This window comes from Agaricus bisporus (assembly GCF_000300575.1).
Source record: "Agaricus bisporus var. bisporus H97 unplaced genomic scaffold AGABI2scaffold_10, whole genome shotgun sequence".
NCBI lineage: Eukaryota > Fungi > Basidiomycota > Agaricomycetes > Agaricales > Agaricaceae > Agaricus > Agaricus bisporus.
Genome location: NW_006267345.1, coordinates 450262 through 464113, shown reverse-complemented (window position 1 = coordinate 464113; position 13852 = coordinate 450262). Strand labels below are relative to the sequence as shown.

Here is a 13852-nt window from a genome sequence, read left to right as displayed (position 1 = left end):
TGTAATTTCCCCCAAAAAATATGTGCTGCAAAAAAAAACCGAAATTGAATGAAATCATAAAAATCCCTTTCTGAATTATTTGCATGAACCAACAAAAAAAAAAAGAAAAAAAAAGGTACGATAACTACTCATATTCAACCCATCAAAAAAAACGAGTTAAAACAAAAGAAAAAAAAAACACAAAAGAAAAGAATTAAAAAAAAAAGGTAGATAGATGGCGACTAGTCAAAAGCTAAACTACATCCCAGCAATCTCCACAGCCCTCTCACAAATCTCATCCACACCCCACCTCTCACTCTTCTTAACCCCATGTTTCAAATCCAAAATATCCCCAATCTCATCACACGCCCTCAACACCGTATCCACATCCTCCTTCGTATGCGCCGCACTCACACAAAACCTAACCCTACTCGTCACCAACGGTGTCGCAGGATACGCCACCACCACCACCACAATCGGTGTCTGTCGATCTTTCATCATCCTATGAAACATATTCATCTTTCCAGGGTTGAATAACAAAAGTGGTACGATCGGTGAAGAGGGATGTCCATAAGTGATGAATCCAAGTTTGTCAAGACCATTATGGAGGTAGCGAGAGTTGAACGCAAGGCGTCGTAACCGATTTGATCCTTCAGCTCCAGAGGCAAGTGCCGGGGGAAGCGTAAGCCACGAGGGAAGAGCAGTAGGAGGTACAGGGCCAGGGTGAGAATACTCTTCTTCCATACTAGTACTATTGGCGGAGGAAAGCCGGAGAGTCGTAGCCGACGACGAAGGTAACATAGGTGGAAGTGCCAATCCCATGATACTGGCCATACTAGCGATGACTTGCGTCAGAACGGCGGGAGTCATTGATTCTGCATATGCACCCGCATGGCCATGTAACCTCATACGATCGATGAGTTGTTTGTTTCCTGCAATATAGCCACCGGCAGCGCCAAATGATTTTGTAAACGTGCCCATCAAAATGTCGATTGACCTGGGGTTGATACCAAAATAGTCTGCAACACCACGTCCATTAGGTCCAAGGGCACCGATGGAATGGGCCTCGTCGACAAAGAGGTAGAACTGAACAATGGAGATTAGCGGATATCACTACATGTGATTAAATGCCTTACTTTGTATTTCTTCTTGAGTTCCATGACAGCGGGGAGATTAACCATGGTACCTTCCATCGAGTAAAGACCCTCAACGATGAGAAGAATCTTTTTCCATGGACGATGAGTCTTGGGTTGTCCCTGACTGATGACTTCTCGGAGCAACGACTCGAGGCTCTTCATGTCATTATGCTTGAACATCCTGACGTTTGCACCGCTAAGCCTGACTCCGAAACGGATAGAAGCGTGGTTGAGCTCATCCGAGATCACGAGACAACCTTTTCCAACAAGGGCAGGAATGAAAGTCGAATTAGTGGCAAAACCCATAGAACTGATGAGAGCATCTTCCATGCCGACGAATTTGGCGACGAGCGCCTCGCCAATGCTGTGCAGGTCACTGGTACCACCGGCAAGCCTAGTACCACAGGTGGAGATGCCATAGCGTTTGATGGACTCTTCCACGGCATCAGCACACCCTCCGCGGGCCTGAGCAAAGCCGAGATAGTTGTAGGAAGAGATGTTGAGGGCACGGGTGCGGTTGCCAGTGAAATATTGAGTGTGGTTGTAGTCGGGGGAGGCACGGTCTAGGAGAACGATGGTGCGGCCAGCGACTCCGGTGGTGGGCTGGGAGAAGCACTCGTCGAGACGTGTTTTGAGGCGGCGGGTATAGAACGAATCAAAGTCTGAGTTGAGGGGTGCGTAGCCCTGGGATGAAGCAGTCAAAAAAAAAAAAACCCCCCCAAGAGGGAAAGAAGACGTACATCTTTAGGTATCAAGTGAGTATAGGCCGAGGGATAGAAGCGTTTTCCGACAAAGTCGCGGACGTGACCGAGGCAGATGAGGATGAGGTAGCTAATGTAGGTAGAGAAAAGAATATAGTAGGGGGGGTCATGCTCAACGTGTGCAGGGACCTCGGTGCCAGCAACATGAGCCGAGGTGAGTCGATACCTGCCGTCGGCGCAGTGGCCAAACTCTGTGTGGACAGTGGAAAAGACCTGTTCCGAGGTTGGAGGCCGGGTGGGGAGGGAGAGACCGTCGGTGTTGTCGTCATCCTCGTTAAAGGCGGTTTCGTCGGACGAGGCGGTGAGAGAGGAGGAGATGGAGAGTGCGGGGGTGGAGGAGGGAGAGCGGACATGGGGGTGGTGGTGACTACGAGCACGGGCATCTGCCTGGCTGAGTGCGCTGAGGTAGGAGGCGGCGGAGGGCATGGTGGTGGCGAGCGACTGGGACTTGCGCTTCCTGAGGAAGGAGGGCTTGGAGAGGGCCATGGGGGACGAAGGCTGAGGGGTGCTGCTCATCTCAGTCCTAATAGTCGTTCACAACGGAGCAGCGAGCAACTCGCTTGCGCAGGGTAGACCGCTCCGTTCCCACACCCCTAAAGAATGTCTTAACTACCAAAATTCATATCTAAACCGCCCATGCAGTCGACTCGTAATCTCCATGTAGTCTCCCTCGTCGTCAGGCACAATGTATCCCAGTCGCACGAACAGGTCTATCAGAACTAGCCAGCACCGACGTCAGCGGCATGGCGTGCATCAGCTAGCAACGCACCAAGGCCACAGTTGGGCTTGAACGCTCCAGCGCGGAGCTTCTCGATCACCATGTCTTGCTTCATCAGCTGCAACATATTATTTACAATTTCTGTGTCAGTCGCTCCTGCTCACCTCGAACGACTCAACCTCTCCATCGAGCGGGTTAGGTGTAAATATCCTGGGATCAACGTCTCCGGGCATCGCAATGTCGTACACATATTCTATTTCGGGCTGCAGCCAGCCTTTCGACGTTCTAATAGTGATGATTGCCTGAACTTGTTAACACTGGATTCACTCACCTGTAAAAATAACTGACTGCTCCTGCTGCTCGAGCATACTTCTTTACCACCTCTGCCTCCAGACTCGCCTCTTCCATGCATTCCTTCGTCAGTGACTCAAACACACCCATTCCACTCGCGATTCCCCCAGCCACAGTGTTATCCAGCAATCCGGGGAATCTGCTCATCATCATCAACTGCCAAGCCCTCATATCAACTCAGATAACCTACGTCTGTTTGGTCTTGGCCCTCGTAGGCACCCAGACACGGAGCTCTCGCTTTCCCTCTCCATCCACTCCCTCCCCATAGATGCTCATATGCACTCCATAAGTCACCACCCCAAACAACGCACATGCAGACCTCTCCATCTCAAACACAAAATTCATCTCCCTCTCCTCCTTTCCCTCATCCGGATAATCATGTCTCCCAAACGGATCCGCATACACCGCATACTTTTCATTTCTCCATTTTCTCAACCCACACACATCATCAAACAATCCCGTATCCCTCCACCTTTCACATAATTCTCTCATCGCTTCTGTCCTTTTACCCGGTGTATCACACCATCTCGCGAAATGAACACTCGGCCCCACCCTCCCACTCTTCAACATCCTATACTGATCTTCCTCTACTCGAATATCCCACAACGCTTCTCTACCCATTTCTTTGCTTTGATCATTTTCAATCTTCAATTGTTCGATTATCACAGGTCGCAGTAATCCAATGATAGCGCTCTCCACTGATTCTGTTAGATATAATGGTACAAGTCTCTCGGCATCAAATCCTGTTGCCTGTCCATGTCCATTAACTGGGATATGCACATTATCGCAGAGATTGATGAGGTCCAGATAGGAGTATCGGGTCATTGATCAACAAAGATGGTAAAAAGTTCGCTAATTTCGTTTCTTTATAAAATTTTCGGGCCGTTTACCGGCGCCCGCCTGTCCCCGTCGGAATCTCTCTCTGGGCGCGAATTGACACAAGTGATATGCCCCTCGTGAACCTCGTAATTGGCCTCTCGTAAAATAGATTTTGCTTAAATCACATCTTTCAATGCCCGATGCCAGTAAAAGGCAAATGATCCGGCGACTACTCTCACATCGCAAAATTTTATCCGACAAATCTCTCTACCTTTATTTCTTGACTATTTAAAATCACCACACACAACCCAACGCGATCCCGTAGCCTTAGTATGGGTACATCTAACTCACTGTCAAATCGGGCACCCATTTTACAACACCCCACCCGCCTATGAACATTGTCCTAAAATACCATCGTCTCATTATTATTTTGCAAGCTTTTCTAAGACACAGACTCCCTAATTTCTGGAAAGATTTGTTTTAGTGAGAGAGAGCAGATTCTTTTACGCCCGGTGAGATACTTATAATTACCTACAGTGAGGCTTCAATTGTATTTGTAGCTATTTACATTTGATTACAAATTTCGCGACCCGTTCATGGCCCGTTCGCGACCCCGTTCATGACCCGTTCATGACTTGTACCTGAAAGTTCATGAACGGCACATCATTGCTTTGACGACCTCGCTTTATGGTTCACTACTTCGACATATAAGTGATAGACTTCTTGGATCGCATCATCTCGAGTAACATCCAATAATTAATTAGTTATTCTAAATCTTGTGTTTTTTTTTATCACCCGTCATCTTTACCCACTCAGCAAAAAGTTTACATTCAATCGAAATGCTGTTCTCACTCCTGGAAGTAAGGTGGATACTCAAAAACCAAGAAGAGGCAAAAGTTTTCAATTTCGACGACTATAGACTACTGGCACCTTTTCATACCTACTAAATCTTCCCAGTAAGTAACCACCGGTGATATGAACATTTCCAGTTCTGTAACATATACATCACGCACAACATCCCGATAATCCTCCCTCGCGACGTCAAAAGGAGGACTTAATTATCTTCGTCGTTGTCTGACTTAACACCATTTCTTGGACATCCTGGCTGTTGAAGTTTTCTAGCCCAGATCTGCTTCCATAAATTTAAACCATCATCCAACGACGACGAATGGATGTCATGGAGGCAGCCTTCAACGCTTTCCAAATTTGCTCAATTTCACTGTAATAAAGTAATTCACACGTACTTTTCGCGCAAATTAGCTGTGAATTTCAAGAGAACGTGAATTGTGACTTGTAGTCGTAGAATCTCACAGGGTGAATTAAAACCCCAGGTTGATCCCAAGGCTATTTCAGTGCTACTTTCCGTCACTCTATTAATGGCCGCTTGAACAATCCATTTGAACCCATTGTAACAAAAAGGTTCATTGAGTAATTCCCGCACCTAAAAAACTTTAATTCAAGCTTCGAAAAATGACTGAAGGAATATATTTTCCGTCAAAGCACGTTAATCTCTTTTCTCCCAGCCATTCGGCGGGAGCTAACAGATCTAAAGGGTCAGGTTGAAAAGGTTTCTAGTATTGAAGTAGCGGAAAACTCCGAATCCCACGGATTACACGCTTAATTCAATCAACCATCTCGACTCAATCATATATAGTTGCATAAATGGCCCTTCCTCCATTCCAAGAATCAATGTTTGACTCTCTGAAGTCTTAAGAGAGCTGCTTCTGTGAATCGCGAAATATCCTTCCCCCAAGAGATTGAAAAACAAAAGCAAGAAAAGAGAAAACAAAAATAACTGAGCCATTTTACCTGTCACTCCATTTAGACGCCAACCAATCATATCGAGAACCGAACAAGCATTCGCGACGTCCTTCTTTATGAACTAACCCTGTTTATATATAAAGTTGCACACCAGGATGAAGCGTTCTCTTCTTCTCTTTCCCCCCCTACTTCCCACCGTCTCAACAGCTCACCTAAGGACGCGGGGAGGACAGCCATGTTCATCCTTTTCAAGATTTTTCACGACATCGCCTTCTTTTCATGGGACCTCGGTCTGACTTTTGTAAACCTCGTCCTTCCGAACAGGCCAGTGGGGAAGGTTACGCCAGAGGGTCATCCCGGGTATGGTGGAAAATGGCCTGAATATATTCCTCCAAAGGAGGGTGATAGCAGATGCTCATGTCCGGCATTGAACGCTATGGCGAATCATGGTGAGATCTCCCTTGTAAAATAAAAAAAGACTTCATGTGTGATTTTAACACACATTGTTAACCTAGGTATACTCCCTCGTGACGGCAAAAACATCCAGTTCAAAGAGATGGGCAGACTTATCAGGACCACCTACAACTTTTCTTCGAGTTTCTGCTACTTCGTACCCCACTACGCCGCCGAAAAAGTAGTGAAGAAGGATTATAACAAAGACACGTTTAATCTTGACGAACTTGATCATCACAATGGTATAGAGCATGACGCTTCTCTCTGTCGTAAGTTCATCATCTTGTTTAAACAAATTCGGCAGCCAACTAACTCGCCCCTTGTTCACCAGGCGAAGATAGCGCCCTCTGTCCCGATCAAAGCAAGCCTCATGTCGAATACATCACGCAACTTCTTGCACACGCCACAGGCAAGGACAAAGATGGCAATCCTCTCCTCACCATGAAGGATCTTGCAAAGTACTCATCCAAACGTCGCGCTGATGCCCGAAGCTATAATAAGAAATTCACTCTCGGCTTTATTCATCGCATGTTTGGAAGTTCCAAGTGAGTCATCTGTCGATAATCAGTTTTACTAGGACTGACAAATGATGTGATGTACGTGATATATCAGCTCATCCACTATGCTGACCATTTTCGGTGGACGTGTCAAAGATCTTGAAACTGTCTTACTTGAAGAACGACTTCCCGAGAATTGGGAATCGAGGGTTCGGGGAAAGATGGGCTTGACATTCGCGGCATTCAATCTCACAGTGACACCGGTCGAGCTTATGATCAGTGAAAAGAAATATCTTAAAGAAAAGGCTGCCAAGGAAGCCAACAAAGACGGTGCTTCTGCTGTCCCGAACCCTGATATACCATGAAACTGATTTAATGTCATGAGATTAATCACGAGTTGAATGATTATGTTTGTCGTGGAGTCAGGTGAGGCTCTAATTGTTTTCGATACATGCTACTTTGCGTTCTCGCTTTAGCTGATGATTTGTACTTGCCTATCCTGTATCATTGCATGAAAGCACGGATAATGTCATTTTTGAACCTCCCAACGTAGGCACGGAGATCCTCATCAGGCAAAGCAGAATGATCGTGAGCTTGCGTAAGTTGGGCTTTGAGCTGCAAAGAGTGGTGAGATACTACTCCACTTAAAGCTGTTTGAGCCGAGAGTGGTCGATCGCACCTTTAAAAGAGCCTTTCGGCGTTTCGCAACTTTACTACTCTCGCTTTCTTCTTCATTTTGGGCATGAACCTGAGCCAAATGCTCAGCTACTCTTCTCGCTTCGGTGATAACATCATCAGGCAAATCTGCAAGCCGTGCAAGCTCCAGCCCTAAGTCGTACAGGCGTTAGTCCGGTAGGCATTACTTGAGGATCAAATACCATAATGTCCGTAATCCTCGGAAGCACCATCAACGATCCTACTAACTTGATTATCCGGTCAGGAATTTAACCACATTTGAACTCACTTGTATTGAAACGTAAGGCCAAAATTCGAAGATGTTTTGCGCGTTTGCTGCATACTCTTTTTCATCAAGTCCACGATAAATAACGTCACAAGGCACGAACATGAACAGACAAATGGAGACTGGGGATATAGTTAGCATGAGATTGTTTCTATTGCCAAGTTTAACTGCTTACTTGATGACTGTGGGCTGGCGAGAAAGTGTGGTCTTCAGTTCCTTGTAATGCCTTGCACCCTAGTGAGAAATCCGCAAATGTCCTGAGGGAAGTATCCAACCCACGTTGCAAAGAAAACAAAAGACTACGAAAGATGAATATATCTGTCGAAAATCGAATTCGTAAAGCTCATCACGCACCTTGACCACGATCAAGGCTTCAGCAATAGCATGAGATATACCAAGACCATCTCTAGGGGATGTTCCGCGACCCAGTTCATCAACTAGGACGAGCGACATTGGCGTAGCCATGCCGAGAATCATAGCTGATGTGGTCATCTCGCTGGCAAAGGTACTCAAGCTTTTCTCAAGGTCGTCATCATTCGACAATCGTGTCAGCAGGCAGTCGTGGAGACTGTCATGATATTAATCTCATCTTGATGCATGAAAAGGCTTTTTGACTGACCGGAAACTGGCATACTCGGCAGGGACAAAAGATCCACACATGGCCATAACTGTCAGCAGGCCGATTTGTCTGAGATACGTACTTTTTCCTGACATGCTGTTCGATTGTCAGATGACGATGCTCCCCGATGAATAGAAAATAGACGGACTTCGGGCCCTGTATGACCTGGAATGATGATGCATCATCACAATAAACGTCATTCGGTACGAGCATCCCGGCAGCCTGTACAGTCTCCAGTATAGGATGTCTTCCTGACTTAATAGCCAGTGTTCCCGTGAATTCTGGTCTTACTTCAAACTGTCAGGACAAAGAAATCGTCAAGCAGGTGATTGATGTTCACTGTAGTTTCGCACTAAGATGCGACATGATTTAACATCCGAAGATTCCATAGATATAAGACTTACTAATTGAAGCATGAGAAAACGACCATAACATATCCACAAGAGCAACCTGTGCGAGATTCAGCTCTTGAATCAACCAGATTAAGCTACCGTTTACTTACAGCTTCTGAAGCCTTGTACAAGGCGCCAATCTCGGTTACAATTTCAGACACAAGATCCTGGATGATTCTGCACCCACTCGATATGAAGGCGTCTTGTAAATGACAAAATTCACTAACTTGTCGCTGAGGATCAACGTTTCATCTAGAGCGTCTTTCATCCTGGCATTCAACTTTTTCTACGAACGACACCAGTGTCAATCGAGACTTCGACCGAAGGGATAACCTACCAACTCCATACTCGAAAACAACCATTTTCCTTTGCGTGAGGAGACACTAATAAAGCCCTTGGGAGGCTCTCCAATCAAGGGGGTCTTTTTGAGGACAAAGGTGAAGCCACCGCCTTGATACATCAAAGTTATCGGTAGTTCATGTTCATCTGCTAGCATCTTGTTTAGTTCGTATATATCGCTGACGTTCTCTTTGTATGTCTCGCGAGCGACATCTAACAGTTTGTTGCAATTTGCCTACCGAAAACAGTCAGTCAGCCAACTCGAGTGACAGAAAGGTATAACCCACCCGGACTGCGTATACGCGAGCGTTGACAGCGCCAATGCCACCCTAGCGAAACGTCAGACACGATGTTTCTGACAGTCATGATAAGAAGTATACCTTCGCTGCAATCGTTTCTTCATTTAAGTTCGCACAAACAAGCTGCTCAATAATGGTCAACCTCTCATCCGAAATCATCTTCAAGACATAATCAGCCGTTTCTAAACTTAGTAGTTCAAAATTGGCTCAAACCTCGTGAACGATTCGCAACAGTTGTGATTCACTCCCAGCTAATGCTCGTTTGAGACTAGGTATATATTTCACCAGATTGCGTAGATTAAGCATTTGGGTTACTCTTGCGAACGCTCCTTTGGCTGTACTAGTCGGTCTCGCTTCGGATGAGGCCAACTAACGGATGTTATTAGTCAGTAAGTATTTTCACGTACTGAATCATGGATATGAGTGGACGAACCGAAGCAATGAGTTTATCAAAGTCCATTTTATTCAGCAACTTCAAAGCTTCTCGGACGTCGCTGAAGCGGTCTTCATTCTGCACAAACTCTACGACTCCATTGAATTTTGCCATGCAATCAACTCAAGGGAAGGGGTTTACCCGCAACAACATCAAGTCTTGCGTTTACTGCTTGTTGATCTGCGGACTTGAAAGTAAGCCAAAACCTAGAGCCAAGCTCGAGAAGACGGGTTGAGCACCAGTTAGAGGGGATAGAATATTGACCCTCAAAAGTCTTCCACCCATCGCCGTGAAAGTATAATTCAAAGACCTAATATGACCAAAAAACGAAATAGTGGTCAGGAAATAAACGGGACAATAAAATCAACAAAAAATACCCAAAAAGTGTATGAGATGACTTCGAATTCATAACATTTTTCACCAATTCCAAATTCTTAACAGTCTCTGGGTCGATCATCATCGTGCCTTCAACAGGTATATATCTTATCCTCAACGAATTGCTTGCAAAGCGAACGTTGAGTTGGCTTTCCGCATACTTGAATAAAGCACATGCGGCTGAGAGCGCATAATATCTGAAATGAAGAAATAAAATGTTTGGAGCTTTCCAGAGTGCATATATGCTTACTTGTTTGACGCAGCAAGGATAGTTGCTGCACGTTCGTCTCCTTCAACACATAGCTGTGTCACAAATTCAAGACCTGGACCTCTTCATATCAGTACTCTGAACTGGGAAAGAAAAATTCAAGTAAAGGAACCGACCACCAGTATCATTCCAATATTTCCTTCCAACGGCTTCAACAACGGCATTGGGGAACTCTTCCCTCACATATTCAACCAATAAAGATGAACTCGTCAAAACTCCACCCATACCCCCATTCCCAATCCCTTTCACCTTCCTTCCGACGTTCACACCATGACCACCTCCTACGGAATTCACAAACGCGGGATCTTGAATAGACAAAAATGTATCCGGTACGAGTACCACCGCGGGTGGATGCAGATGCAGTTGATGAAGTGTCTTTACGTAAGTTTGACAATCCGCAATCTGTCAAAAAAATACATATATGCGCGGAATATCAAAACAGATGTCAAATATTGATCAAACCAACTGAGGAACATGAAATTCGAGATCAAACCTGAACAAGAACGCAAAGTCCTGTGTCCTTATCCAAAGCGGCCATACCGATTTCCCTTGACACTCCACGTCCTTCCAATAAAGCTACCGCATAACTTGCTTCATGACGCGTGGTTGAAGCTGCGGTTGTCGGTCTACCAGTTGCAGGACGTGACTGGCCAGTCCAAGGACGCGTCCCCATGGAGTATCCAGTGCGTGGCCGCGCTACCCCGGTACCAAAGGATGTTATCGAGTCTGCGGTATTTAGCCGTGAAGAAGTGTTGGTGTACATTTGCTAAAGAAGATGGACGCTTGAAGAAGCCATCAAAGATCCAAACTTCGAATTTATACTTCTTCGACAACGTGACCGACATCCCGAACGATACATTGCACACAGAAAAGCAGCACATCTAAAAGGTAAAACAAAGGTCAAAGAAACTTTACGTTGGTGTAAGATACTCAAAACGATTCCATTCATGCAATTAAGTGGGTCATACAAAAATAGCAACCTGCCACTCATAACGATATAATCCTCGTCCCGAATTCTGCAATTTGATGTGGAAAATCGGAGCTAGGACAGGTCATGAACATAAGTGATGTTGGGATCTCGAGATTATGCGCTACGGCTGCCACAGCCTTCGGTTCAAAAATTCCTTCAACGAGAACCTATACAAAGTCCCGTGAGTATATGCATGTTGGAAAATAGACGAGAAAAGGATGATTACAAGATCTATACTGATTTCTGGGAATGCTTCATCCAGGACTGGTTAAACAGGAAGAATCAATGAAAATAAAGAAACGGTGGGGGACGAAAAACATACTTTTAATATTAGCTTCTAATTCTGATGGTATACCCTTCTCTTGGTCGTAGAAATGGACAACCTTGAGGTTTGAAGTCTCTTCATTCTTCCGTACGTACATTACCATACGAACAAGTTGATTGATCTTGGAAGAGAGGTTCAGTGCGAAGATTCCAAAAATGCTAGCCAATGGTTGAACCCACCTCATCACCCTTGGTTAGAATACATACTGGTTGCCGCCTTGTTCGTGCTATAGCATTAACCAAAGACGCACCCCAATGGTTTGTCCAACGCCAATTTTGTAAAGAGAGATACTGATCAATCGTCCAATACAGACACTTCAGAAGCGACGATTTATGTTGCGTCAAAAAAAAGAAAAACGTGATTCCAATGAAGTATGCAGAAAAGTATCTATTCAAATGTCAGTAAAAGCAGCCTAGGAAGTCGTCAAATTATACTCACCCAAATGTTCGAGGGTTAATAGCGATATTGCCAGCGATACCCACGCAAACAATTAAAAGAGCAAGTACGATAACAAAAAGGGAAGCGCGCGGTTCACGTTTGAGACGATGACGATTATACTTTAAGAGCAACAGAGAAAGTGGGAATAAAGACATCACTGTCAACCAAACTAAAGAAAACCTTAGTTCGCGTCAGTCGCAGGCCAGCATGTATTGTGAGATTCACTCACATCAAAGATACAACCTGAAGCTGTCCACCAGCGCTCGCGAATAATAACGCGCAAAGTCCAGCGAAAGTCAAAATGGACATATACGGAGCTCTAGTAAAAGGTAGAGTTTTGAGAAAAAGAGACGGGACCACACGATCTTCAGCCAGTTGTGCAAGTAGTTCGCCGGCGGAGAAAATTCCTAGTTTCTTGAGGTCAGCTCACCGGAACGCAAAGAGCGCCCGAAATTTCACACCTGTCAGAACAGTGCCCCACAAGACTATAACGGCATCAACGGTAATCAGTATACGTAGCCATGGGCCAGCAGCCTGTACACAAAAGTAAGGTAGTGGTTTGACCAATAGCGGTCGTGAAGGACTCACTCTGAAACCTAAGGCGCTCAAAACGCTAGCTTCACTGAGAATGACGTCCAGGGGTACAAGTGCAAGCACGAGAAGCATTAGCAGACCATTCAACACCATCGCTGGTATATGCAAATTTCGCAAAACATTCGGATATTGTCCTTCTTTAATGCGTGACACATATGAAGGCACACCTGGGAAGCAAAATAAGCCAAAAAAACAAATGAAAAGTGGAATAAACGTCACATTCAAATCCGGTCAATCCAAGCATCCCCAAGCAAAAGCCATAATAAATTTGCCGGATAATGGCTCGGGGACTTGTACCTCCTTTTAGTAGTCCTTCATTCCAATTTGCCCGTAGTTGGCTGTTCCCCATTTCTCTCCACCTATTAGCTGCGATAATTATCAAAATGCACATGGTGATAGCCTAGCGTGTGATGAACTAAGAATCAGCATTCTGACATTAAATATATGACAGTGATGACGCACGTGAATTGAAAAAACAGTAAGGGCTATTCTTGCACTTTCACGCAATCCTGAGAGGCTGACGACCACGAACAAGAAGAGTATCATTGCTGCAATGATCCAGGAAGGAAACGGAAGGTCAACTTCACTGCCTAGCTGTGCAGAAGCCGTCGCGGCAGAAACCACGGAAGTGGAGACAAAGTCCAGTAGTAACAGAGTTGCAGCCACGAGAGCAAGCGGCTTCGACGATGCATTCAAGCTGACGAGCCCATGTTAATGATAAATAACTCAAAGCAACCTGGTACTCACAGATATGTGTATGGAGCGCCATTTATCGGAAGAGCAGACGCGAGTTCCTCCATTATAGGCCTCCAAAGGAACAGAATGAAGGTCGCGATGGTTAATGATATAGGAGAGCTAATTCGTCAACTATCAGTAACAATTTGGGATTATGATAGGCGAGGATAAAACCCACAATACGCCGCCTTGCTCGACGACAGCAGGGAAGGCATAGAACACACTACCGAGCACGTCATTGCCAGCAAGCGCACTGGCGGTGAACTGGCCCAACACTCTCCGCCGCTTCAAAGATTCCAGCGAGGATTGACCAACGGCAACGTCTTCCTCAGACAACACCACGCGTCTCACTTCACCCCAACCGGCGAATTCGAATGCATGAGGCAGATGAATGAACCTGGATGGCGTACGTGTGATTTTGAGGCTATTGGTTTTTCTTTGGCGACGGTATATAACCGCAAACTGAGAAGATTCAAATGAAGGAGGCGCGCCGGTGTCTGGAGTGGGCTCTGGATGTAACTGGGTTTCGGGAGGCCTGATGGTGATGAAGGCATCCGGTTCTGTCTTGTAGTCGGACGAAGGGGTCATGGTGATTGGAGCTCTAGAGAGCGAGTACGCTCTCGTGTAGG

The 13852-nt window shown here is 45.6% G+C and overlaps 5 protein-coding genes across 5 annotated transcripts; 1 reads left to right on the top strand and 4 right to left on the bottom strand.

The window, feature by feature from the left end:
- Positions 1-196: 196 nt before the first annotated feature.
- On the bottom strand, positions 197-2395 carry AGABI2DRAFT_194831 (hypothetical protein). The gene is made up of 3 exons (XM_006455114.1): positions 1856-2395; positions 1116-1799; positions 197-1065 (listed from the first exon to the last, which is right to left on the bottom strand). The coding sequence occupies exons 1-3, from the start codon at positions 2390-2392 to the stop codon at positions 238-240; spliced, it is 2049 nt and encodes a 682-aa protein (XP_006455177.1). The 5' UTR covers positions 2393-2395; the 3' UTR covers positions 197-237.
- Positions 2392-3814, bottom strand: AGABI2DRAFT_209528 (hypothetical protein). Its single transcript, XM_006455113.1, has 5 exons — positions 3136-3814; positions 2926-3084; positions 2759-2879; positions 2646-2712; positions 2392-2595 (listed from the first exon to the last, which is right to left on the bottom strand). Exons 1-5 carry the CDS (start codon positions 3768-3770, stop codon positions 2486-2488), a joined length of 1092 nt encoding a protein of 363 aa, XP_006455176.1. The 5' UTR covers positions 3771-3814; the 3' UTR covers positions 2392-2485.
- Positions 3815-5705: 1891 nt separating this feature from the next.
- AGABI2DRAFT_239311 (chloroperoxidase) lies at positions 5706-7045 on the top strand. Its single transcript, XM_006455490.1, has 5 exons — positions 5706-5974; positions 6041-6247; positions 6310-6523; positions 6591-6805; positions 6861-7045. The coding sequence occupies exons 1-5, from the start codon at positions 5761-5763 to the stop codon at positions 6863-6865; spliced, it is 855 nt and encodes a 284-aa protein (XP_006455553.1). The 5' UTR covers positions 5706-5760; the 3' UTR covers positions 6866-7045.
- AGABI2DRAFT_187616 (hypothetical protein) lies at positions 6591-10937 on the bottom strand. The gene is made up of 25 exons (XM_006455112.1): positions 10655-10937; positions 10440-10563; positions 10278-10376; positions 10144-10216; positions 9896-10090; positions 9725-9828; positions 9519-9613; positions 9299-9454; positions 9167-9244; positions 9074-9115; positions 8785-9021; positions 8675-8733; positions 8558-8624; positions 8460-8505; positions 8396-8407; positions 8204-8345; positions 8056-8151; positions 7791-8004; positions 7716-7735; positions 7612-7662; positions 7540-7558; positions 7440-7486; positions 7354-7391; positions 7155-7303; positions 6591-7090 (listed from the first exon to the last, which is right to left on the bottom strand). The coding sequence occupies exons 1-25, from the start codon at positions 10922-10924 to the stop codon at positions 6980-6982; spliced, it is 2544 nt and encodes an 847-aa protein (XP_006455175.1). The 5' UTR covers positions 10925-10937; the 3' UTR covers positions 6591-6979.
- Positions 10938-11148: 211 nt separating this feature from the next.
- Positions 11149-13817, bottom strand: AGABI2DRAFT_209521 (hypothetical protein; the record flags this gene model as incomplete). The annotated part of the gene is made up of 12 exons (XM_006455111.1): positions 13402-13817; positions 13236-13343; positions 12951-13185; positions 12708-12888; positions 12483-12655; positions 12356-12428; positions 12124-12301; positions 11895-12074; positions 11636-11843; positions 11454-11577; positions 11358-11395; positions 11149-11298 (listed from the first exon to the last, which is right to left on the bottom strand). The coding sequence occupies exons 1-12, from the start codon at positions 13809-13811 to the stop codon at positions 11149-11151; spliced, it is 2058 nt and encodes a 685-aa protein (XP_006455174.1). The 5' UTR covers positions 13812-13817.
- Between the last annotated feature and the right edge of the window lie 35 nt (positions 13818-13852).

Excerpts from the sequence above, each read along its gene's own strand:
- AGABI2DRAFT_187616 (XM_006455112.1), bottom strand. The coding sequence starts at position 10,924 with ATGTACACCAACACTTCTTCACGGCTAAATACCGCAGACTCGATAACA. Across the intron at positions 8,152-8,203 it reads CAGGTCATACAGGGCCCGAA|CATGTCAGGAAAAAGTACGT; the intron begins GTCCGTCTATTT and ends ACAATCGAACAG. Across the intron at positions 7,392-7,439 it reads GGCCTTACGTTTCAATACAA|GATCGTTGATGGTGCTTCCG; the intron begins GTGAGTTCAAAT and ends TCAAGTTAGTAG.
- AGABI2DRAFT_194831 (XM_006455114.1), bottom strand. The coding sequence starts at position 2,392 with ATGAGCAGCACCCCTCAGCCTTCGTCCCCCATGGCCCTCTCCAAGCCC. Across the intron at positions 1,800-1,855 it reads CTCACTTGATACCTAAAGAT|GGCTACGCACCCCTCAACTC; the intron begins GTACGTCTTCTT and ends GCTTCATCCCAG. Across the intron at positions 1,066-1,115 it reads AACTCAAGAAGAAATACAAA|TTCTACCTCTTTGTCGACGA; the intron begins GTAAGGCATTTA and ends TCCATTGTTCAG.
- AGABI2DRAFT_209528 (XM_006455113.1), bottom strand. The coding sequence starts at position 3,770 with ATGACCCGATACTCCTATCTGGACCTCATCAATCTCTGCGATAATGTG. Across the intron at positions 3,085-3,135 it reads AGGGCCAAGACCAAACAGAC|ATTCCCCGGATTGCTGGATA; the intron begins GTAGGTTATCTG and ends GATGATGAGCAG. Across the intron at positions 2,880-2,925 it reads GCAGTCAGTTATTTTTACAG|AACGTCGAAAGGCTGGCTGC; the intron begins GTGAGTGAATCC and ends CATCACTATTAG.
- AGABI2DRAFT_239311 (XM_006455490.1), top strand. The coding sequence starts at position 5,761 with ATGTTCATCCTTTTCAAGATTTTTCACGACATCGCCTTCTTTTCATGG. Across the intron at positions 5,975-6,040 it reads GAACGCTATGGCGAATCATG|GTATACTCCCTCGTGACGGC; the intron begins GTGAGATCTCCC and ends TTGTTAACCTAG. Across the intron at positions 6,524-6,590 it reads CGCATGTTTGGAAGTTCCAA|CTCATCCACTATGCTGACCA; the intron begins GTGAGTCATCTG and ends GTGATATATCAG.